Source organism: Equus quagga, chromosome 17 (genome assembly GCF_021613505.1).
Source record: "Equus quagga isolate Etosha38 chromosome 17, UCLA_HA_Equagga_1.0, whole genome shotgun sequence".
NCBI lineage: Eukaryota > Metazoa > Chordata > Mammalia > Perissodactyla > Equidae > Equus > Equus quagga.
The window spans coordinates 27,606,485-27,628,290 of record NC_060283.1 but is presented as its reverse complement, the minus strand read 5'-3'; the positions used below and the strand labels follow the sequence as shown (position 1 = coordinate 27,628,290).

Below are 21,806 nucleotides of genomic sequence, written 5' to 3'. Positions count from 1 at the left end.
CGTTAAGGGGGAACTTGTTAGAAATGCAAATTCTCAGGCCTCATCCTAGTCCTACTCAATGGGGACTCTGGGGAGGAGGCCCAACGACATGTATTTTAAGCCCTCCCGGTGACGCTGGCCCGCTGAAGGTTGAGACCCACTGACCTAGTTCAAGTGTGTAGGAAACAGTGTCGGAATTGTGGCTCAAGGGCAGGGCTGTGAAGAGAACCCATCTCCCAGTCCGGGGCTCGGGGCATTTGGAGGTGACCCTGCCCAACTCTCCTCTCCCCCACTGCCGCCCCCCTCCCAGGCGCCATGTTGCCGCTCCTGCTGGCCCTGCTGGGCCCGGCCGCCTGCTGGGCCCTGGGCCCGGCCCCGGGCTCAGCGGAGCTGCGCTCAGCCTTCTCGGCCGCACGCACCACCCCGCTGGAGGGCACGGCGGAGATGGCGGTGACCTTCGACAAGGTGTACGTGAACATCGGGGGCGACTTCGACGCGGCCACCGGCCAGTTCCGCTGCCGCGTGCCCGGCGCCTACTTCTTCTCCTTCACGGCGGGCAAGGCGCCGCACAAGAGCCTGTCGGTGATGCTCGTGCGCAACCGCGACGAGGTGCAGGCGCTGGCCTTCGACGAGCAGCGGCGGCCCGGCGCGCGGCGCGCCGCCAGCCAGAGCGCCATGCTGCAGCTCGACTACGGCGACACGGTGTGGCTCCGCCTGCACGGCGCCCCGCAGTACGCGCTCGGCGCGCCCGGCGCCACCTTCAGCGGCTACCTGGTGTACGCCGACGCCGACGCGCCTGCGCGCGGCACGCCCGCGCCCCCCGAGCCGCGCTCGGCCTTCTCGGCGGCGCGCACGCGCAGCCTGGTGGGCTCGGACGCGGGCCCCGGGCCGCGCCACCGGCCGCTCGCCTTCGACACGGAGCTCGTCAACATCGGCGGCGACTTCGACGCGGCGGCCGGCGTGTTCCGCTGCCGCCTGCCGGGCGCCTACTTCTTCTCCTTCACGCTGGGCAAGCTGCCGCGCAAGACGCTGTCGGTGAAGCTGATGAAGAACCGGGACGAGGTGCAGGCCATGATTTACGACGACGGCGCGTCGCGGCGCCGCGAGATGCAGAGCCAGAGCGTGATGCTGGCGCTGCAGCGCGGCGACGCCGTCTGGCTGCTGAGCCACGACCACGACGGCTACGGCGCCTACAGCAACCACGGCAAGTACATCACCTTCTCCGGCTTCCTGGTGTACCCCGAGCTCGCCCCCGCCGGCGCGCCGGGCCTCGGGCCCCCCGAGCTCTGAGCCCCGGCCCGGGAGGAGCCGGGGCGTGCATGCCCAGCCAGGGCCGCGGCCTGAGCGCCCGCCGGCGCGGCTGCACCCTGCTAATAAAGTGGGCCTGCGGGGCGCCTCTGTGCCCGGGGGTCCTGCCCTGTGTCTTGACTGCGACGCTTTTGTCTGGGGGCGGCGCGGGAAGGCGCTGACTACTGCAGGCGCGGGGTGGGGGTCAGGGGTCAGAGGGCAGGATTCCATCAGGCCCTGGGAGGACCAGGAGGTGGGGATTTGTACCCTACTCTCCTAACCCATTGTGGGCCTCCCCTTCATGTCCCGTTCTAATCAGTCTCCTCTGTCTAACTCCTCCTCATTGACCTGCGACGTCACTCTTACGGTCTGGCTCATTCCTTTTTGTGACAACGAGCAGCAACCTGCTACCTCTCTGGGGGCTTGGGGTTCAAGGAAACAGCACGTTCCTCTTCCACAGGGCGTGCGAGTGGGATGAGCAGTTGACACCTGGTTGCCCGACTCCCGCCCTCCCAGGATAGGGAGGGTGATTTGCTCAGGGCAAGGGTTAAACAGCTTCCTCTGACACAGAAAGACACAGGCTCCAGGAGGCCAGAACAGAACATTTTATGGGACAGCTACACAGGAGCAGGGCTACGCCAGCCAGCCTCAGCTTGTCTCTCTCAATCTCCTCCCAGCCTCACTCTCTCCTCTGAAGTGTTCATCTGAGCCTGTTGAGATGGACCAAAAAAACATTTCCTCCACCTTCTTCCCTCCACTCCTCCAACAGATTGAACTAAAATCCATTTTGTTATTCTAGCCCAAATGGGGAACTTGGAGGCTCAGGGACCCCAGAGCACTGGTTGGGCTTAAAAAGAGTATCTAAATTAGTACTGGGTGCTGAGCACTTCAAAGGTCCTGTAGAGTCCACAGGACCACTCATGGACTGCCACGTGGGGGAGTTGGAGGGTCTGACCTGGCCTTACTTGGGGGCAGCTTCCCTTTCAGCATCTCTTAAACACGCTTCTCAACTCTGACCCCAACACACACACACACACACATACTGCCTGCAAGTCCTGCCTTTAGCTCTGTGCCTGCTGCCTGGGACCCAGAGTCTGGGTTCTTAGCCTGTCAGGGCCCAGGGAAGAAGATGGGAGAGAGGTAAGCTGGGATCCAGGGTACAAGCCACGCCCAGAGGCCTGAGCACAGTGGGATGAAGCAGGTGCCAGATGGAAGTCTCTGCCCAGGATGGGTCTGGCTGGGGGAGGGTCAGGGGAAGGGGTCAAGGATCAAGGCCCAGGGCCCCAGAGAAGGGGGCTGGCCCTGGGGGCAGAAGCCCTTGCACAGGTCCCAGAGTGTTTCCTGTGCCAGGAGGGCGAAGACCTGGGCCCAGCGAGCCCTCTCCTCAGCCTCTCTAGCCTTGTGGAGCCGGTAGACACAGGACAGGCCTGTGAGGAGCAGATGTTCAAAGTCCCAAGGGCTAAGAGGAGGCCCCTTCCGCAGGTTCTGGAACTGCTGCAGCTGCTGCTGGGCACCTTCCACGTCACTGGGCACGTGGCGCTGCAGGAGGAACGTGAGTCGGCGGCCTGGACGTGTAGATGCCAGTTCCTCGTCCTGGATGTACAGCTGCCCCATGACATCCAGCTCCAGCCCAGCCCAGAGCAGCTGCAAGGGGAGCCATGTAAGGGGTGGGCTGGGGCCTACGGGCAGGGCAGGGAGCTAGAGTGGGCCAGCGGGGCATAAGCAGGCAGTAGGACCCATGCTGGGTTGCCCCTCCTCCCCCAGCAGAGCCAGCTTGAGACATCCCCCTTCCCAACCCTGAGCTTAGGGACCTCTGAACACTCCCACCCCCATGTCCCAGGCTGGAGGAAAGACCTCAAACATCACTTCCGGGGCCTCTGGCTCCTGCAGGCCACCTCCCACGCTGGCGCTGTTCATGGGCTGCCCTGGGGCAGCAGAGAGGAGTCAGGCCGCTGCCAAGCTCCACCTTGAACACCTCGGCCTCCTAGAAGTGTCCCTCAGCTGCCTGGGAGGGGCGCCTAGAGATTGTTCTATCTACAAAAGAGCAGGAATGCCATCCCGTTCCCCCTCCCCCTACACACACGTGCACATTGACATTCACCCTCCCAAGCACAGGTCTTGTGATCCCAAAATCATCATCCCACACCCAGATACCACCTCGGCAAATGTCCAGCACTCCTCCTCGAACTTCTGCAGTTCCCTTGGCCAAGAGCTCCAGGCCAGTGGGTCACAAGACACTTCACTTCCCATTTCCCCTCCCTACAACCATCTGGGGACAGTGTGACCTAAAACAGTGCCAATGACCCTTCCCAAAAGGTCGAGGACCCCTTTGGGAAGAACCTACCCTTTGCTTGCTCCTCAGTAGTGATCATGTGCAAGGCAGAGGCCAGGCAAGGCAGGATGTCTGTTGCAGCTCCTTCATCCCCCACCCTGGGGTGCTGCCTAGCCCTTGGAATGCTTGTCCCAAACCCAGGGCGAGTCAAGGGGTCCTGCTTTGCACATCATCCAGAATAAGCCCAGGGCCCAACTCTGTCCAGGGCCAGCAGTGAGGGCACCTAGGGCTGTCTCCCTTTGCTTCACCTGGACCTTTCTGGTTCTGGGGGTGGGGCCCACACCATTACCCGCCTCTAGCACTGGTACCCACCATGCCCACAGTTCCTAGGCCCTGCTAGGCTCAGATAGAAGCAACTGTGACTGTTGTCAGCTGGGAGGCTTCCTTGGCTCCCATCCACCCCACCCTGAAGCCCCGGTACCTGCATAGTGCTGGGTTGTGGTCACCCCTGGGAGGAGGCAGATGGCTACCATTAGCCAAGCCAGGAATTGCATTGTCCCAGCCATGCCCCAACACGTCCTCTGAGTCTTACTCTCCCTACGGCTCTCTGCTGCCGTGTCCGCCTGCCACACACAGCTCCGACTTTCCACTGCAGGCTGCTCTCTGGCGTTCCCTGCTTTTGGTGTCAGTGTTCACTGCTGAACAGGGAGGGGCTGGCTTTGGCTTCCAGGGGCTCTTTCCATCCCATGGAAATGTGGAATCTTTGATTGTTGGCAGTAGGAGCCTCGCTCCCTGCTTGTCAGGCCCTCAGCCTGTTCCTGCCCAGATGGGTGGGATGTTTAGTTAATAAAAAAAAGGTGTTCGGTAGCAAATAGCTCTAGCCTGGCCCTCCCAAGAGGTAGGAAAGAGCCCAGGCAGTAATGCTACTTTACTATCTGTCCTCACCCACAAAACATCCTTTAGCTGAGCCCAGCCCCTGACACCCAGTCCAGCCTAGTCCAGCCCAGCCCAGCCCAGCCTCCAGGGACCCCCTCAGCAGCCAAGAGCATCAGCTGCAAAGCCTAGCCCTCCAAATGCAGGGCGGGCTGGCTGGGCGGCCCCACAGATAGGCAGAGGCCAGCGCTTCCACCTCCAGCACTCAGCCACCAGCTGAACAGACCCCCAACCAGCTTGGGTAAGGAGTCCTGTCCCCTGGAAGACAGATCTGCAGCTCCTGAGTGTCTCTTACCCTTGCCCTGGGACCTTTGCTTGCTTACAACATTCTCAGCTCAGGTCAGAGTCCAGGAAGATTCCCTTAGCTCAAGTGCAATGGGCTGTCAGGTTGCGGGAGCAGGATACAGGGTTCAAGACTCAAAAATGAGCTATGTTGGGGCCAGCCCGGTGGTGTGGTAGTTAAGTTTGGCACGCTCTGCCTTGCTGGCCCAAGGTTTGCGGGTTCAGATCCTGGCTGCAGACCTATACCACTCATCAGCTATGCTGTGGTGGCGACCCACGGGTAAAATAGAGCAAGATTGGTACAGATCTTAACTCGGCAAGTCTTCCTCACCACACACACACACACACACACACAAAAGAGCTGTGGCTCTTTCTGTTCGCTCATGGAACCCTGTGCATGTTTGGAGGGATGAGGGTGGGTGGGTGTTTCCCTGGTTCCACCCAGGCCCCTGGATCTGTCAGCTGCCACGAGACAGTCTGCTGTGATGAAGGGCTTTCTCTAGCAGTTGAGGCACCTCCAGATCTCAGGAGAGACCATGCCACACCCATCCTGAGCACTATGGACCATAAGAACTTTCAATTTCAGCTCCAGAATCCCTCTTAGAAGTACATCCAGGTCACCAAGTCTGCAACTGCACTGTTTAGTCCCATGAAAAGAGACTCCTGGTTGGTAGTCTGTCTAAGGGAGCAGGGAAAACCCCTACTTGCATCTCTCTCCTGAGTCAGCTTCACGTCTGCCCATGATACGCACACAGGAAGTGGTGAGTCTAAGTAGGATTTTATTTACATGGACACTCAATTATGGATAAGGCGCTACATTTCTAGGATCCACATGCCTTCCCTGGAGCTACTTGGTTTCAGGTTTCTTGTCTCCGGCTTCAAGTTTGAGACTCTCGGGGGGCTGGCGATAGGCAGGGAAAGCCTCCCACGGGCTGTTCAGGTCAAACTTGCGGAACTCTTGGGCCAGCTCCACCGGCTCAGCCACCACCCGCTTCACCTCATCATCGTAGCGTAGCTGCAGAAGAAAAGGCACACTTCAGCACTGAGGAAGGCCCTATTAGGGCCACTAAGGAGTCCACTTTCCCACAGCCCTGGGTAACTTCTTGACTCCTGTCCCAGCCTGTCAATAAGTCTCCATCCACATCTGTGTGACCCATCAGGTCACTCCCAACCACAGTCCAAACTGGCCTCCACCTCATGCCCTGTTATCACCAGTCAAGCTGCCCTGCCCACCATCCCCACATCATGAGCTTTGAGCCCCTTTTCTAGCAGAACTGACTTTGCTCACTCATCCCCATGCTCTTATAAGGTCGTGGTAAGCATCTGCCCAGGATTTGGTAAGCAAGTCAGTGGCTGAAAAGAGTAAATCTAAACTGGCAAGCACTCAAGTTCAGGCCCTGTGGCCTTGGCATTATCACTGTCAAGATGCAAGGCAGTGAATTTGGCATGGCTTTTCTTGTTATTGGAGGGTCAGCTGGATAAGGTAAGGACAAACAGGTGGTAGCAACAGGACCATGCTCAACACTAAGAAAACAGGAGCACTTGGGCACTGAAGAGAAGGGCTGGATGGCCACTATCTCAACATTCCCGAAAAGTTACTTTGCTACAAAGTCACGTGTATATGTATACAATAGACCATCTTCCTGCTAACAACCAACTTGCAGCACGTGGGCAGTAAAGGAAAGCCCTGAGATTCTTTACAAGGCCCTTCTAGTCATGTCACTGGTTCTGCCTCGCGCCTTTCTCAAGGGCTCAACATTTAGTGTCTTCCCTGTCAGCTGCCTTCTCAGAGAGCCAGGGCAGGATAAAATGATACTCCACTTTCAGATCTTGGGGAGATGCTAAGTGTGTCCTCAAGGCTACCTTGGTCATTAAAATGACCACTACAATAATGCTTAACGTCAACTGGGCATTTACAGTACACCAGCCTTTACACATACATCATTTAGCTCAGCACAAATCTATTAGTTAAGTACTATTATTGTTCTCATTTTGCAGATGAGAAAACTGTGTCCTGGAGAAATTAAGTAACTTGCCCTAGATTACAAAACTGGAGCTGAGATTTGAATCCAGAGTCAATGCTCCTAAACCACCACAATCCACAGACCATATTTCCTGCCATGCCCAGGGTCCCCTAAGTTCCCTCCCAGTCCCCCCCCTCCCGCCGAGGCTGCCACCCCAGTTCCAAGGCTCCTACCTCAACGTAGCCAGACAGGGGGAAGTCTTTCCGGAATGGGTGTCCCTCGAAGCCATAGTCTGTCAGGATCCTTCTTAGGTCAGGGTGGTTAGCAAAGAAAACTCCAAACATGTCCCAGATCTGGAAAAAAGAGGTCCTCAGGCGACCAGTCCATGATGGCCGACACTGGGTTGAGGGGCTGCACTGCATCCAGGGGTTTTAGTCACCTCCACGACTCTGGCCCAGAGGCACGGTCCACACGTCCCGTAACTCACCTCCCTCTCATACCAGTTGGCGGCCTTGTGCACAGAGACAGCGGACTCGATGGGCGTCAGCTCATCTGTGTAGGTCTTCACACGGATCCGGCAGTTGAAGCGCAGAGAGAGCAGGTTGTAAACAATCTAGGGAGAAGCGAGGGAGCTGGAGGACCAAGATGGCCACAGGCTGAGGGGTCTGGGGTGGGAGTCCCTGAGGGGGAGCATCAATGATGAGGATACAGGGTGAGTTAGGGTTCCACCCTGTGAACCTGCCTTCTGTCCCAAAGCTCAAAACTGCAAGATCCTCCTATACTTAACAACTACTTACAAAGGCCTAAGCCACGCTGCAGCTCAGCATGTCACATGCTTGTCTTTGTTCAGCCTACTCCCTTTGTCTGGGATGTCTCCTGACCCTCACCTCCCCCAGCCCCAATCCTCACGGGGCTAATTCCTGGTCTCCTGGTCTTCCATTAAGATTCAGCACAAACATTCTCTCTTCCTTCAAAGCCTCCCAGCCTGGGCTAAGTGCCCCTCCTGTGCTCTGGCAGCATCTCTCTAACATCCCCAGTATTATATTCCCCAGTAAGCTGTTCATGTGTCCTTCTCCCTTACTAGTGTGGGAGGCTTCTGGAGGGCAGATATTGGATATTACTTCTCTCTCAATCCCAGGATCTGGCAAACAGTATGCGATCAGTAAATATCAATACCTAAATGTATTGTGTGCTAGCAATCTACCTGTACTATCTCATTTACTCCTCACAACCACCCTATGAGGTAGGGACAATTACATACTTACTTTGCAGGTAAGAAAGCTAAAACTCAGAAAAATTAAATAAAATGTTTGAAGTCACACAGCCTGTTAGTGGCAGGGCCAGGATTCTAACGCGAGGTCTGCCTGATTCTAAGGCCCTGGTTTAACTGCCGTGTTGTATTATTTGACCCGAATTGAAACGAAGGAAGCTATGGTTCTCATTGGGAGCTGTCACTCCAAGACTGTTCTGTCCCCTGTCCTTTACTCCCCAAACCTTCTCAAATCTCCTGACTGACCTCAAAACGGTTCTGCCGGGTGGGGATGTCCACTGCCGTCAAGTCAGCCAGGGATTTGAACTGCGCGTTGCTGTGATCCCTGAGGAAAGTCAGCACTGGGATGACCCCGTCAGGATGGATACAGATCTCTAGCTCATTGAAGCAGGACACCTGCAGAGGTGGAATGGGAGGGGAGAGAGAATAAAGAGCCACCGAGGGAGCAGCTAACTTCAGCTGGATTCTCCTGGTTTAAGGCAGAGAAAGAAGCCCAAGTGGGGATGGAGGGGTCTGTGGTTTCTTTGACGCCAGGCTGCCCACTCCCACAAGCCCTGAGAACACGGTTCTTTCTGGACCCAGACCAGACAGCAGCAGTGAATCTTACCTGAACTTGTTGGACATACTTGGGCAGGATTTCAGCCACATACTCTCCAAAAGCCGAGAGCTGCTTGTGGGCCACGTCATTCCGCGGTCTGACAGTGGCTGGAAGGAGAAGGCATATTTAACGAAGGAGTGGAGAAGACAGCATCCAGCCCAGCATCTAGTCTCTCGAGCTTATAAAGGGTGCTGTCTCCCAGCACGGATCCCTGCAGAACCTTGAGAAAGGTGGGGGTGGAGGATTCCTCTTCCAGGGAATAGGAAGTGAGGCAAACGTAGGGAAAATACCACCCACACAATCCAAAAGACTCTTCTCATTACTGCAGCTGAGCCATCTGCCTCTTCTCAAAACTAGTCCATGGTTCTTGCTTCACGATGCCTGTATTTCTGCTAAAGCCGCATGTCTCAGCTCTCTACCAGACTAGGAGCTCTTGAAGGGTCTGAGCTCTTGAACTAGGAGCTCTTGAACGTCTGCTTCTCTGTATCTCCTTAGCACCTGGCTCATAGCAGCTTCTCAAGCTATGAGAGCCCCCACAGATTATGTGGTTGAAACCGGTTTTTTGGGGTTTTTTTTTTTTTTTTTTGCATAGTTGAGGGAACTAAGGCCCAGAAAGGGGGGAAATGCCAGGTCTCCTGACTCCCAGTCAGCTCATGTTGACTGTAACATATCTCCATACACTCATTCATGCGACCCTAAATCACTAGGCACCCACACCTCATAGACTGCAGACCAACAGTTAAGTGTTCCCTGCCTCTGACAGCAGGCAGGGCTGCTCTGTCACTCACTGGTGCTGTGACCCTGGGCAAGCTACTTCTCTGGACTGTTTCCTGATTTTTAGTATGAAGATGTGAAAATTAATAAAGGAAACAACTTAAAATGGACTCAGCAAGCCCTGTAGGGAACGTTTATGAACCACCGCTCCTTGCTGTCTGCAGATCCCAAACAGGAAGAGGGGCACCTGGCATCTCTGACAAGAAGCTTACTTTGCTACTCTCGCAGAAGGCAGACTTTCTCCTGGCCCAGCAACAAGCTCGGTGAATGAGAAACCGTCACCACCCTGCACTCTCAGCTTTCCTCCAATGGACTTTCCTTCAAAGCAGCCCCTCCCCATTTCCTTCTTTTTCTCTATACAGCTCCTCTCCTTTGGTTTGCCCAACTTGACTTGCCTATGGTTCAGCCAGAGTCTGGCTATTCCGAATTGCAATTCCTCTGCCATTCCCAAATAAACCTTGCTGGCAGAAGAACTGGCTGTTTTATTTTAAGATCGACAAAGAGCATAACGCTATCTACCTCATAAGATTGTTGGGAGGACTACATAAGATCCTTCACTAAAACGCTTAGCAAGTTGCCTGGCACACAATAATCACTCAATTAACGTGAGCTACTATTCTAACAGCGCTCTGAAGCCCAGAGGTTATGTTTACTGCTTTCAAAGAGCGGACCGTTTAATCAAAGAAAAAGGGAACTTGGAAATGGACATGGGTCAAGCAGGGACGTAACAGAAAGACTTAGGGCATAGGGAAGGCCCGATCCTGCCTGCAGAGTGAGGATCACCGCAGTCAGGTCTCCAAGGGCAGGCAGAGATTTGCCAGGAGGACGCAGGGAAGGGCATCCCAGAGCAAGAACAAACATCGGAGGAAGGGAGCAAAGCATCCCCCGCCTGGAATCCCGACAAGGGCCCGGCCCGCACATACTCACGGCGCGTGTCAGCTGCAGCGCTTTCCGTCCTCACTGGCAGCAACAGCACCGAGGGTCGCCTGGCCGCTGCACGGGGAGACAAAAGGCACAGGAGCACAGGGTGAGGCCTGAGGGGCTCCCTGCGCTGGGCGCACCGCTGCTGCTGCCCCAGGCCTCAGCCGGCTGCCCCCTGCTCACCCCTGGCCAGCGCCACGGTCCCCACGAGCCCCCGCCACCAGCCCCTAGCCGCCGCCGCCGCCATGTTCTCCGGACGCAGACCAGGCAGCCGAAGCAAGACCCACAGGACACGGAGCCCCAAGGGCACGGACCGGAAGCGGAAGGGTGCATCCGATCTTCTTCCGGGCAGACGCGGGGCCGGAAGCAGAGGTTCCGGGTTCCGGGCTTCGGAATGAAAGGAGGGAACGCAGGTGAGAAAGCGAAGCAGACAGGTGGGGAAACCGTGAGGTGAGCGTGGCCCTAGCTTGGTGTGGCAAAGGCTGGAGAGAAGGCGAGGATCCTGAACGGGTGAGAGGAGGGGAAGGGGCGAGGGTTCTGGCTTACACATTCCACACCCCTCCCCCGCTCCCTGAGCTGAGCTTTTGACGAGGGCCGGCGGGCAGGGGGGTGGGGGGGCGAGAAGAACGGTTTCCCTGGCGACCGTTTCCCAGGCGACTCTTGGTGGGGCGGAGACACTGCACAGGGCAATGGCCCTCCTCGTCCCCCGGGCTGGAGGCGGCTGGTTTGTGTCGAGTTCTGGGACGGAGCCTTGGGGAGTGATTAGGGCGAGCGGGGGAGAAGCTCAGAAAAGAGCAAATGTGGTCTGACCCGTGTCCCAAGCCAAGCCTCATACTGGAAAGTCTGGACTCCGTGGGGCAGGGAGGGGGGGCGGGGGGCTGGATACAGGACATGGGGAGCATTTTTGTCTGATTCTGCTGCCCCGAGCCTCACTAGTTTTATGCCCAGTAGTTGTTTGGTTAGTAAGGCTTATTTGGCAGGCTTTTAAGGTCACAGGCTTCCTCCAGCGCCTTGCTTTCATGTGTTGACCTAAATATCAACCTTTTGTTACATCATGGAAAGGAATATTCCATGTTTTCTCGGGGAAACGTCCACAGTAGGAAATTTTATTGATTTTATTAGGGCTGGGGTGCCACTGCAGGAGAATGAACCCAGCTTTGGTCAAAGAGGAGTATCAGAGATGTTCTTGGCAGAGCCAGGACTAGGGCCAATCTGGACCCACTTTGCTCTCACCTTTCCCTTCTCCCTCCCTGAATTGGACAGTTGGATTCATAGACTGTGGCTGTGGATTCCCCAAGTTACGCAGGGTGGTGTTGCTTTGCAGACAGCTGGCAGAGAGAGAAGCTGGCCACCATGGAATCACCAGAGGAGCCTGGAGCATCTATGGATGAGAACTACTTTGTGAACTACACTTTCAAAGATCGGTCACACTCAGGGCGTGTGGCTCAGGGGATCATGAAACTGTGCCTGGAGGAAGAGCTCTTTGCTGATGTCACCATCTCAGTGGAAGGCCGGGAGTTTCAACTCCACCGGCTGGTCCTCTCAGCTCAGAGCTGCTTCTTCCGGTCCATGTTCACTTCCAACCTGAAGGAGGCCCACAATCGGGTGATTGTGCTGCAGGATGTTAGCGAGTCTGTTTTCCAGCTTCTGGTTGATTATATCTACCATGGGACTGTGAAACTTCGAGCTGATGAGCTGCAGGAAATCTATGAGGTGTCAGACATGTATCAGCTGACATCTCTCTTTGAGGAATGTTCTCGGTTTTTGGCCCGCACAGTGCAGGTGGGGAACTGCCTTCAGGTGATGTGGCTGGCAGATCGGCACAGTGATCCTGAGCTCTACACTGCTGCCAAGCACTGTGCCAAGGCCCACCTGGCACAGCTGCAGAGCACAGAAGAATTTCTCCACTTGCCCCACCGTCTACTCACTGATATCATCTCGGGTAAGTTGAGGGAGGGACACCTCACACTCAGCTACTTGGGTATGATGTTCAGTGAATGTTCTCGTTCAGGAGAAAGGTACCCTCAGGCTTCCCGGTGTTAGTTTCCATTATTCCTGGTAGGAATTTAGATACCTTCTGAGAGAGATTGAGTGGAGATTTAGTGTAGCTGCTCTCAGAGACAGAGGAAGAAGCCAGGAAAACAAAAGCAGCAGCACTTGACACAAAAGGTAGTGAGGAGCTATTAGTATTTATACTCTAATCTCCTGTGCATAAGTATTCTGGGTCCTGCACTTTACATGTACCCATGGGACTAGTAACCTAAGTCAGTTGACGATGAGTCAGGGTAGCTAAAAAACTTTTATTTAAGTGATGCGCCAACTTGAGGCAACAATCCTGACCCTGCAAATGAGGTATAACCATATTTCAGGTGTGAGGTCTGCAGCCTAGTAGATTGCTTCCATAGCAGATGGGAGCATATCAAGGCATCCATTTGGATTAAAAGAAAGAAGGCCATTTTAGGTTAATTTCTCATACACATACATACATGGTGGTAGTCTAACAAAGCGGTTCACGTCTTTAAAGCCCCTGGCTCTAAATTTCCCTTTCAAAGTGTCGGATTGCCATTGACCATGCCTTTCCTCTGGCTCTTACAGATGGAGTTCCATGTTCCCAAAACCCAACAGAGGCAATAGAAGCCTGGATCAATTTTAATAAAGAGGAAAGAGAGACTTTCTCAGAGTCCCTCAGGACTAGCTTGAAGGTAAGGCAGGTTTCTCTAGGGTTGGGACGCTATGATATCCATGCATTCCAGCCGTCAGTTGGCCTGGCCTGTTTGATGGCTGGTGAATAAGTCGTCTCTGGCTTGAAGTTGCTAAGAGCTGGGGAGGAGGATGTGTGCGTGAGCCCAGAAGCCACCAGCCTCGGAGCTCCAAAGCTCCTTAGGAGAACTGCTTTTGTCCTGCAGTAACAATCCTAAGCACTGTTTGTCTGAAGCACCAGCTCATGATAGTTCTAAAAAAGCTGGAAGGATGAGTCCAGCAGATTTTCTGCCCCAGCATAAAATGCCTGAACAAAAGTGACTGGAGGAGAGTCAGGATGACACACAGTAACTAAGGGGAGTAAGTTAGAGCAAGATACAAGTGTGTGGTCTAGGACTTCAAGGATATGTGTCTCAGCTGAGCCTTAGCCTAGAACTGATAGATATCATTTATAATTTTAATTTTGCCAATAGGAAATTGGGGAGAATGTGCACATTTACCTGATCGGGAAAGAGTCATCTCGTACCCACTCGTTGGCTGTGTCCTTGCACTGTGCGGAAGATGACTCCATCAGTGTAAGTGGCCAAAACAGCTTGTGCCACCAGATCACTGCAGCCTGCAAGCATGGTGGAGACTTGTATGTGGTGGGAGGGTCCATCCCACGGCGTATGTGGAAGTGCAACAATGCCACCGTGGACTGGGAGTGGTGTGCACCTTTGCCCCGGGACCGGCTCCAGCACACCCTCGTGTCTGTGCCCGGGAAAGATGCCATATATTCACTGGGTGGCAAGACACTGCAGGATACCCTCTCCAATGCAGTTATCTATTACCGGGTAGGTGATAACGTTTGGACAGAGACAACCCAGCTAGAGGTGGCTGTGTCAGGGGCCGCTGGTGCCAACCTCAACGGGATCATCTATTTACTAGGGGGGGAGGAGAATGACCTGGACTTCTTTACCAAACCTTCCCGACTCATCCAGTGCTTTGACACAGAGACAGACAAGTGCCATGTGAAGCCCTACGTGCTGCCCTTCGCAGGCCGCATGCACGCAGCTGTGCACAAGGATCTGGTGTTCATCGTGGCTGAAGGGGACTCCCTGGTGTGCTACAATCCCCTGCTAGACAGCTTTACCCGGCTTTGCCTTCCTGAGGCTTGGAGCTCTGCCCCATCCCTCTGGAAGATCGCCAGCTGTAACGGGAGCATCTATGTTTTCCGGGACCGATATAAAAAGGGGGATGCCAACACCTACAAGCTTGACCCTGCCACTTCAGCTGTAACTGTCACCAGAGGCATTAAGGTGCTGCTTACCAATTTGCAGTTTGTGTTGGCCTAAGACTGTGAGAGGGGTGAGCAGCTGACTTTTGTCCTCCCCTTTTCCAGCACCTACCCATCCAAACTTGAAGTCCCCAAGGTCCCAACTCAGAATACTATGTTATTTCTTGGCACATGTTAGCAAGGCAGCACCTCAACTTCCCCTGAACCCACAGGGTGTTCCGTTTGGGGCTTTTTAGACTCAGCTGGCTGCTTGAATGGAGAGTAGGCCAGCCTGTTCCCTACTCTCCCCTGGTAATCCTGTGCCCCACTACAGATTGCTTAGAGCAAGCCTCTTCTCAGATCTTAGGCACAGTCTCCCCTCATTACCTGATCACTGTTAAGTAGAAGCACCCCTGATCCCAGGACAGAAGAAAAGATGCCCAGTCTTCCTTTTTTTCTATAGCCTGCAAAGTGGCTAGTTGGTAATTTTTCCACAAAGAATTAGGTGTCAGTTTTCCTTCAGGATTTAGTTGGGAGAATCGACTAAGCTGAAGGTGTCCTTCACCAGCAAGAGTCAGCTCTAGAATTCAGGACGTTCCGTCTATTGTTTTCTCATCTATCTGTCAGGAAATGTATACTTTGGTTTTATTTTTGGCTTACTCCAAGGGGTAAGCCAGAAAGAAGCAGAAAGGATTATTTCTGATTAATAGCAGAAACTTTTTTCAAACTCAAATATATAAGCTCCCTACTCTTTTAACAGCTCTAAGCTAAGTCAAGAGCTAGGAACTGTTCATACAAATAAAAGTTTTTGAAGGGATATGTGTGTCTGTTTTGAATTCTAAAGGGGTGACTTCCTAAGGGAAACTAATTACATAGCCACCTGTTTCTGAGTCAGTCACAATACTGAGTGAATCTCATACTTCCTTTTCTACACACAGGATCACTGCTCCAAAAGTGAGGAGAGCCTCATGGGGCCAGTGAATTGGGCTTCTGCTAATGGCAAAAAACAAGAGCTGAGTATTTCTCCCCTCTTTTCGTAGTGTTAAATGTCTCTGAGTTATGGTGCTAAATATCATCAGGCATGATGTTAAGTGCACGGTAGTTTCTTTGACCCTATTCACAAAAATACCCTCATCCCTGTCCCATATCCCCATACTCCATGAACAGAAGTCACACTAAATCTTTCTAGCCGTACAACAGTGTTATTTCAGGAAAATGAAACAAGACAAAGGGAGCAAATGATCCATTACTTAGCACATTTCTGTTACGTCAAGTCGGGGCTTCAGTCCCCTTGATCCTGTGAAACCTGTTCATTCTGTAGCAAGCAGGGTTGTCCTGAGTTCCTTCAAATCCACATCTCCACGTACTTCATGTCTGTGAGGTGTGATGAGCCTCATCCTTTGCTGCCCCTTCAGTGATCTCCTTGTGGAACTCTTTGAGAACTTCAAACTGGCCAGGTCTGATGTAGATGTGTGACCGGATCTTGGTGATGGCTCTTACAGCCTCCTCTGGACTCCACTTGTGCACCTGAAGTCCAGGGTTGGGAGATGAGCAGAGAAAGAAAGGAGCAGGTATGGAGGGGTCCTTGACCTAACAACAGGTGCTAAAGGGCTCCCAGAATTACATTTCTTAAAAAACTCCATCTGGGGGGATTTAGAAGCCATGCCCCATATATGATAAATGGGGGAGCACTTTAACCCCTCAGCCAGCCAGTTTCACAGTATCAGGCAACAGGCCCGGGGACAAGTCAGTCTGTATCTAATTCTTGCTTTGTCAAACCCTGGGAAAAGAAGGCTGAACACATGAAGCTGAGGTCCTAAATTCAAGCCTGCCTGGGCCTACTAGATGCCCTGAGAGGAAGCGTTGGTTACAAGAGTTTCCTGAAAGAGTATACAGTGGATGTTTTTATACAACTTGTCACCATGGCTAGAAAAACAGGAGGGTTATCTTTGTGTCCTAAGAATAGTTATTGGTTTCATACTCAAAAGAACCAAGAAAATGGAGATTTCTAGCCTGCTGGTTCAATTCTCACTCAGCCGAAAATATCTTCCTGAGACCCTGTTTCCAGCAAACAGAGCCCTAATAACCAAAGCTTTAGTATTGTTAAATCATATATCCACCAGTCCGGGTAACACAAACAAGGCCAGGCTGGTTATGTCCATTTCCTTTTTCCTTAAACTATCCACATGACTTAGGAAATGCTCTGAAGGGGCCAGACAGGTACCAAAAATTAGTCCAGCTGGAGCGTGTAACAGGGAATGACGGACTAGAGAGTATTTGCTTCTAAAGATGTTTAAAAGCATCCCATCTGCCCATCATGACAAATTGATAGGAAAATTCCATTGCAACCTCTGTTTCTAGAAGCCAGTGTCCAGAAGTTGACCCTGAAATACATGAAGAAACCTGAGTAGTATAGAGCTGTAAGTGATCAGCACTATTTACTAGATTTCCTGACACGCAATTTATAACAAGTATTTCTAGCCTTTTGCTGGTGTTTACATCCTTTGCAACTCCATTTTTTTGAGTGCCTCCTGTAGGTCAGTGCCTGACATACTTTCTTATTCAAGCTTCATAACACATTTAGTTTGAGGAAACTGAACGGCAGAGAGAGGAAACCACTTTTGCCCAAGGCCACACAACCGGCAAGCGGCAAAGCCAGAAGTCAGCTTATCTGCAAAGCTCAAGCGCTTTCCACCTCCCGGCAGCCTGAAACTGGGGACATGGCTCCTCCCAGCAAGGCCCGCCAGCAGACCAAGCTGCCGAAGATTCTGGAGATGTGCTGTGAATGGGACCCGAAGACCTTTCCTACCTGAATCAGATATGCTGCCACCATAGTGGCACTTCTGGAGCGCCCAGCCTTACAATGCACGTAGACGGACTGGCCCAGCGACTGGTATTTGAGAGCAAACCGGACTCCTTTCCGGAGGTTAACCAAGGTTGGGATTCCAGTCATGTCTACTGTGCTGAGCCGCAGCTGCTCAACTCCTACTTTCTTCCACTCCTGGAACCAGGTCCACCAACATAAAAAAGAGAATGAGAAAAGCCTGATGTGAGTGGTATGCAGATGGGCTCCCAAGACGGAGCGAAGCAACAGGACGCTTCAGGCTTTACTACAACATGAATAAACTGTTTACCGTTTTCTGAACAAGAAACTTCTTACAGAAAAGAAATGTCTTTAAGATGGCTCAGCTACATGGTTGGTCTTCCACCAAACAGCTGTGCTGCCGAGGTAGAATTATGTCCGAGATTTAAAGTGTTCTTAGGGGCGGGCCCACTGGCGCAGCAGTTAAGTTCGCACTCTCCGCTTCAGTGGCCCAGGGTTCGCCGCTTGGGATCCCGGTCCCGACCTACACACTGCTCATCAAGCCACGCTGTGGCAGGCGTCACACATATGAAGTAGAGGAAGATGGGCATGGATGTTAGCTCAGTGCCAGTCTTCCTCAGCAAAAAGAGGAGGATTGGCAGCAGATGTTAGCTCAGGGCTAATCTTCCTCAAAAAAATAAAAAATAAAATACAAAACGTAAGTGTTCTTTTTCTTTTTTAAAGATTTTATTTTTCTCCTTTTTCTCCCCAAAGCCCCCCGGTACATAGATGTATATTTCGTTGTGGGTCCTTCTAGTTGTGGCATGTGGGACGCTGCCTCAGCGTGGTCTGATGAGCAGTGCCATGTCCGCGCCCAGGATTCGAACCAACGAAACACTGGGCCGCCTGCAGCAGAGCGCGCGAACTTAACCACTCGGCCACGGGGCCAGCCCCAATAAGTAAGTGTTCTTAAAGTACACTTTGGTATTTGAATCTTTAGCTGCAAAATATTAGTTGTATAAAATTCATCTGGGGCCAGCCCCGTGGCCGAGTGGTTAAGTTCATGCGCTCTGCTTCGGCGGCCCAGGGTTTCACTGGTTCAAATCCTGGGTGCGGACAGGGCACCGCTCATCAAGCCATGCTAAGGTGGCGTCCCACATGCCACAACTAGAAGGACCCACAACTAAAAATATACAACTGTGTACCAGGGGGCTTTGGAGAGAAAAACGAAAAATAAAAAATAAAATCTTTAAAATTCATCTACAAAAGTTGTGTAATTGTTTTTGCATAATCTTGGGACCTATGCAGTGATGCAGCTGCAAGCTTGGGCTACCATATTTTGCAAGAGCTTTCTTTTCCTCTATCCAAGGTCTCCTCTTTTTTATCACTTTTTTTTTTTGAGAGGTAGAAAATAAAGTTATCCTTTTTTTTTTAAAGATTTTATTTTTTCTTTTTCTCCCCAAAGCCCCCCAGTACATAGTTGCATATTTTTAGTTGTGGGTCCTAGTTGTGGCATGTGGGATGCCACCTCAGCATGGCTTGATGAGCGGTGCCATGTCCACACCCAGGATCCGAACCAGCGAAACCCTGGGCCGCCGAAGGGAAGCGTGCGAACTTAACCACTCAGCCACGGGGCTGGCCCCAAAGTTATTATTTTATTTTTTTTGTTTCTGTTTTTTTTTTTCCTTTTTCTCCCCAAAGCCCCCAGGTACATAGTTATATATTCTTAGTTGTGGGTCCTTCTAGTTGTGGTATGTGGGACACTGCCTCAGCGTGGCTCAATGAGCGGTGCCATGTCCGTGCCCAGGATTCAAACCAACGAAACCCTGGGCCGCCTGCATCGGAGCGCACGAGCTAAACCACTCAGCCATGGGGCTGGCCCCCTGTTTTTATTTTTTTAATTATTATTTTTGTCTTTTTCATTCTCCCCAAAGCCCGAGTACATAGTTGAATATCCTAGTTACAAGTCCTTCTAGTTGTGGCATGTGGGACGCTGCCCTAGCATGGCTTAATGAGCAGTGCTAGGTCTGCACTCAGGATCCAAACTGGGGAAACCCTGGGCCGCCAAAGCATAGTGCGCGAACTTAACCACTCAGCCACGGCCCCTAAAGTTATCATTTTTAAAATTAAAACAACGCACCTACCTTTGTTAGTGCAATACTATCACTTAAGAAGAAGAAGAAAAGAATAAGAAGAGAAAGGCCTCTGGTAAATGGGTAACATTTTGCTGTAAGACTTCAGATGGGTTCCAGCTACTCTTAGTATTAATCTCTTTAGCTGGAACCAGAGATTTTATGACTCTCAAGGTCAATATTTTATACTGCTCATGAAATTAACAAAAAGCAGCAGTTTTGCAGCACCTGGCTTATGCATCAATTACACCAGAAACACCAGGGGAGCTTGCTAAATATACTCAGATTCCTAGGCTCCACCCTAAAGTTCCTGAGTCAGAATCTGTGGGGCTTGTACCTAGGAATCTGCTATTTTTAACAAGACTGCCAGATCATTCTTAGGCATATTAAAATGTGGAACCACTGCCTTGGAGATTTCTTGTCTCTAGGCTAGTGGGATAACATAGCCCCATGGGACCAATGTCAGTGCCTCACACCCAGAGACCAAGCGCTTTGTGAGTCCTCTTACTCCACAGGGCTGACCACACTAAGGAATACTTACCATTTTGCCTAGTAACTTCCTGAGGCCTTGTGGCAAAGTGCTTTGGGACATCCAAAGAACTGTTATCCACTCCTTAAAAATGTGTGCCATCACGAATCAATGTATTTTAAATTTTTAAATGTGTCGCAAATATTTTTAAGATTCCCAAAAATCTACTGATTGAAATAACAGCATCTTCATCAGGCTATATCAGTAAACAAGAAAGATAACTGTGTAGTGTTAATAGATAGACAATATAAAGACAGGGCAATGTCTAATAACCATTGTGGAGAGCTCCACAAGCAAGCATTCACATTTCATGAAAATTATGTTTTAGGCCTGAACTTTATATGACAGTGCTTATAAGTTCCACTATATCCCTAACATATGAATAAAAATTCCCTCATATCAGAGCCAAATGAACCCCATGCAGTTTTTCAACGGGTCGTTTTATGATAAATTTACTGGGGAGGGGGAGTGGGGGAGGGGAGCTTTTCTTACAGTTTATAGGGCCTTCATCTTGAACGCCCCAAGCAGTGCCTGATCCATACTTAGTGCTCAGTAAGTGTTGAATGAATGAAATCAGCAAGCCTTTCAATTTTGGTTACCGATTTAAGTTACCGAAACTAAGAATACCTTTGTGCACAAAGGAGTCATCAAGACTTTGTCAACTCTACTTTTAAACGCCTCTCACATCAGTTTCTACCTCCAGCCGCAGCCATTTAAGCTTGGAGGACCAGATCCCCCTCCTGAGGAAGCACACAAGCCCGGACACCTGTCTCTAGGGCACGGTCACCTGCTGCGCCCCCTCCCGCCCAACCTCCTCCGGTTCAGCCGAGCCCGGGGCGGCGGGGGCGAGCCCCGGCCCCTCACCTTGGCGGAGTTGCACAGGAACCTCGTCTCATACTCCTCGTTCATGGTGATCACCCCGCGCACGTTCTCGTCCTGGACCAGCTGCCGAGGCAAAGAGGGGGCTCAGAAAGGGCCGCCGGGCCGGGCCGGCGCTCGCCCGGCTCCCAGGCCCGGCCCGCTCACCCGGCGCGTCATGCTCCGCAGCGGCAGCGCGCCCAGCAGCACGGTGGCGTCGATGCGGTGGTACCAGTCGCGGTGCGCGCGGCCCGGCATCTTCTCGAGAAACACGGTGTACAGCAGCGTCGGGTAGAAGAGCACCCGGGCCAGGCCGGCCTCCAGGAACGCGCCGGCCGCCATCCTGCGCCCCCGGAGCTGGCGGAGCGGCGACCTGTCCGCCCCGGAGTTCGCGGCCCGCGGCCACGAGGAGAACCCGGACGGCGGCGAGCGCTGCGAGGTGGCGGCGGCGTCCGGCGCGGACGCCGAGACCTGGGGCCCTGCCCCCCCGCACGCCGCGGGACGGTCTGGGGCCCCCCCGGCGGGGACCATGGCTCAGGAGGAGGGGCCGCCGGCCTCGGGGGAGGGACCAGGGATTCCTAGGCGCGAAACTGAGTCCCCGCCGAGGGAGGGCGCGTCTTAGGTCAGAGGCCTGTGACTTAAGGCGTGTCCAACTGTGGCCCCTGCCTGTGGCCGGCGACCCCCCCCCGAGGGAGGGGGCTGCGACCCCAAATGAGGGGGGCTCTGACCCCTGCGTGTGGAAATGACCTAGGCCGAGGGAGGCGGGGCCCTGTCCCTGGCCGGTGGGCCTGTGACACTCTTCAACCCCCGACCAAAGGGAGGGGCCTGTGATCCCAGGTGAGGATGTGACCCCATCAAAGAGACAAGACCAGGAAGAGACTCTGGTAGGGGTAGCCCTGAGCGGAGAGTGGAAGGGGCTTTGCTCTTTTAAGTAGAGGGGCTACCTTGGTCGAGAGGGGCTGGTCCTGGGCAAACAGGGGACCTGGGTCTATATGGCCCTTGCCACAGCCCCATCCGCCTGAATTCATGGCTCGCTCCTGACCAAGCCACAGTGTATATACTTATTGTGACAAATAAATAAATATAATATCTATAATATATTGTGAAAATATATCATTAAGAAAAATATTATAAGTTTAAATATAAAACCCACAACCTACAGGAAGTAAGAGGAATGGTTGTAATACTGGTTATTTGCATTTAAGCCTCTGAAACATGCATCTGGTGCTCTTAAGAAAGGTTTCTTTTC

The 21,806-nt window shown here is 52.7% G+C and overlaps 4 protein-coding genes across 6 annotated transcripts; 2 read left to right on the top strand and 2 right to left on the bottom strand.

Annotated features, from left to right (window-relative positions):
* The first annotated feature begins 294 nt into the window (after positions 1 to 294).
* On the top strand, positions 295 to 10,280 carry C1QTNF4 (C1q and TNF related 4). 2 transcript variants are annotated; one of them, XR_006885784.1, is made up of 3 exons: positions 295 to 1,183; positions 2,749 to 2,926; positions 9,524 to 9,603. XR_006885784.1 is itself a non-coding variant. In XM_046643603.1 (2 exons), the coding sequence occupies exons 1-2, from the start codon at positions 295 to 297 to the stop codon at positions 9,628 to 9,630; spliced, it is 996 nt and encodes a 331-aa protein (XP_046499559.1). In that variant the 3' UTR covers positions 9,631 to 10,280. The 2 variants fall into 2 exon arrangements, 1 of the variants encoding a protein (XP_046499559.1); XM_046643603.1 differs by lacking the exon at positions 2,749 to 2,926 and having other exon boundaries at positions 9,524 to 10,280.
* NDUFS3 (NADH:ubiquinone oxidoreductase core subunit S3) lies at positions 5,513 to 11,568 on the bottom strand. The gene is made up of 8 exons (XM_046643604.1): positions 11,514 to 11,568; positions 10,464 to 10,667; positions 10,287 to 10,352; positions 8,595 to 8,692; positions 8,234 to 8,383; positions 7,205 to 7,330; positions 6,951 to 7,070; positions 5,513 to 5,768 (listed from the first exon to the last, which is right to left on the bottom strand). Exons 1-8 carry the CDS (start codon positions 11,551 to 11,553, stop codon positions 5,601 to 5,603), a joined length of 972 nt encoding a protein of 323 aa, XP_046499560.1. The 5' UTR covers positions 11,554 to 11,568; the 3' UTR covers positions 5,513 to 5,600.
* Positions 10,599 to 15,052, top strand: KBTBD4 (kelch repeat and BTB domain containing 4). Of its 2 annotated transcripts, none has more exons than XM_046643601.1 (4): positions 10,599 to 10,693; positions 11,605 to 12,222; positions 12,876 to 12,982; positions 13,454 to 15,052. In XM_046643601.1, the coding sequence occupies exons 1-4, from the start codon at positions 10,675 to 10,677 to the stop codon at positions 14,312 to 14,314; spliced, it is 1,605 nt and encodes a 534-aa protein (XP_046499557.1). In that variant the 5' UTR covers positions 10,599 to 10,674; the 3' UTR covers positions 14,315 to 15,052. The 2 variants fall into 2 exon arrangements, with proteins under 2 accessions (XP_046499557.1, XP_046499558.1); XM_046643602.1 differs by having other exon boundaries at positions 10,670 to 10,790.
* Positions 15,053 to 15,421: 369 nt separating this feature from the next.
* On the bottom strand, positions 15,422 to 21,295 carry PTPMT1 (protein tyrosine phosphatase mitochondrial 1). The gene is made up of 4 exons (XM_046643605.1): positions 20,726 to 21,295; positions 20,564 to 20,644; positions 17,045 to 17,236; positions 15,422 to 15,762 (listed from the first exon to the last, which is right to left on the bottom strand). Exons 1-4 carry the CDS (start codon positions 21,086 to 21,088, stop codon positions 15,604 to 15,606), a joined length of 795 nt encoding a protein of 264 aa, XP_046499561.1. The 5' UTR covers positions 21,089 to 21,295; the 3' UTR covers positions 15,422 to 15,603.
* Positions 21,296 to 21,806: the final 511 nt, after the last annotated feature.

Bases quoted from the DNA above. Each gene is read 5' to 3' on its own strand.
- PTPMT1 (XM_046643605.1), bottom strand. From the start codon at position 21,088: ATGGTCCCCGCCGGGGGGGCCCCAGACCGTCCCGCGGCGTGCGGGGGG. The intron at 17,237-20,563 runs GTGAGGGGCCGG...ACCTGGTTCCAG, and splicing joins TCCTGTGCAACTCCGCCAAG to GAGTGGAAGAAAGTAGGAGT. The intron at 15,763-17,044 runs GTAGGAAAGGTC...CCTGGACTTCAG, and splicing joins TGGCAGCATATCTGATTCAG to GTGCACAAGTGGAGTCCAGA.
- KBTBD4 (XM_046643601.1), top strand. The intron at 12,223-12,875 runs GTAAGTTGAGGG...TGGCTCTTACAG, and splicing joins ACTCACTGATATCATCTCGG to ATGGAGTTCCATGTTCCCAA. The intron at 12,983-13,453 runs GTAAGGCAGGTT...TTTTGCCAATAG, and splicing joins CCCTCAGGACTAGCTTGAAG to GAAATTGGGGAGAATGTGCA.
- NDUFS3 (XM_046643604.1), bottom strand. From the start codon at position 11,553: ATGAATCCAACTGTCCAATTCAGGGAGGGAGAAGGGAAAG. The intron at 10,353-10,463 runs GTGAGCAGGGGG...CTCCCCGTGCAG, and splicing joins GACCGTGGCGCTGGCCAGGG to CGGCCAGGCGACCCTCGGTG. The intron at 8,693-10,286 runs GTGAGTATGTGC...TTCTCCTTCCAG, and splicing joins CGCTGCAGCTGACACGCGCC to CCACTGTCAGACCGCGGAAT.
- C1QTNF4 (XM_046643603.1), top strand. From the start codon at position 295: ATGTTGCCGCTCCTGCTGGCCCTGCTGGGCCCGGCCGCCTGCTGGGCC. The intron at 1,184-9,523 runs GCAAGTACATCA...TGCTGTCTGCAG, and splicing joins CGGCGCCTACAGCAACCACG to ATCCCAAACAGGAAGAGGGG.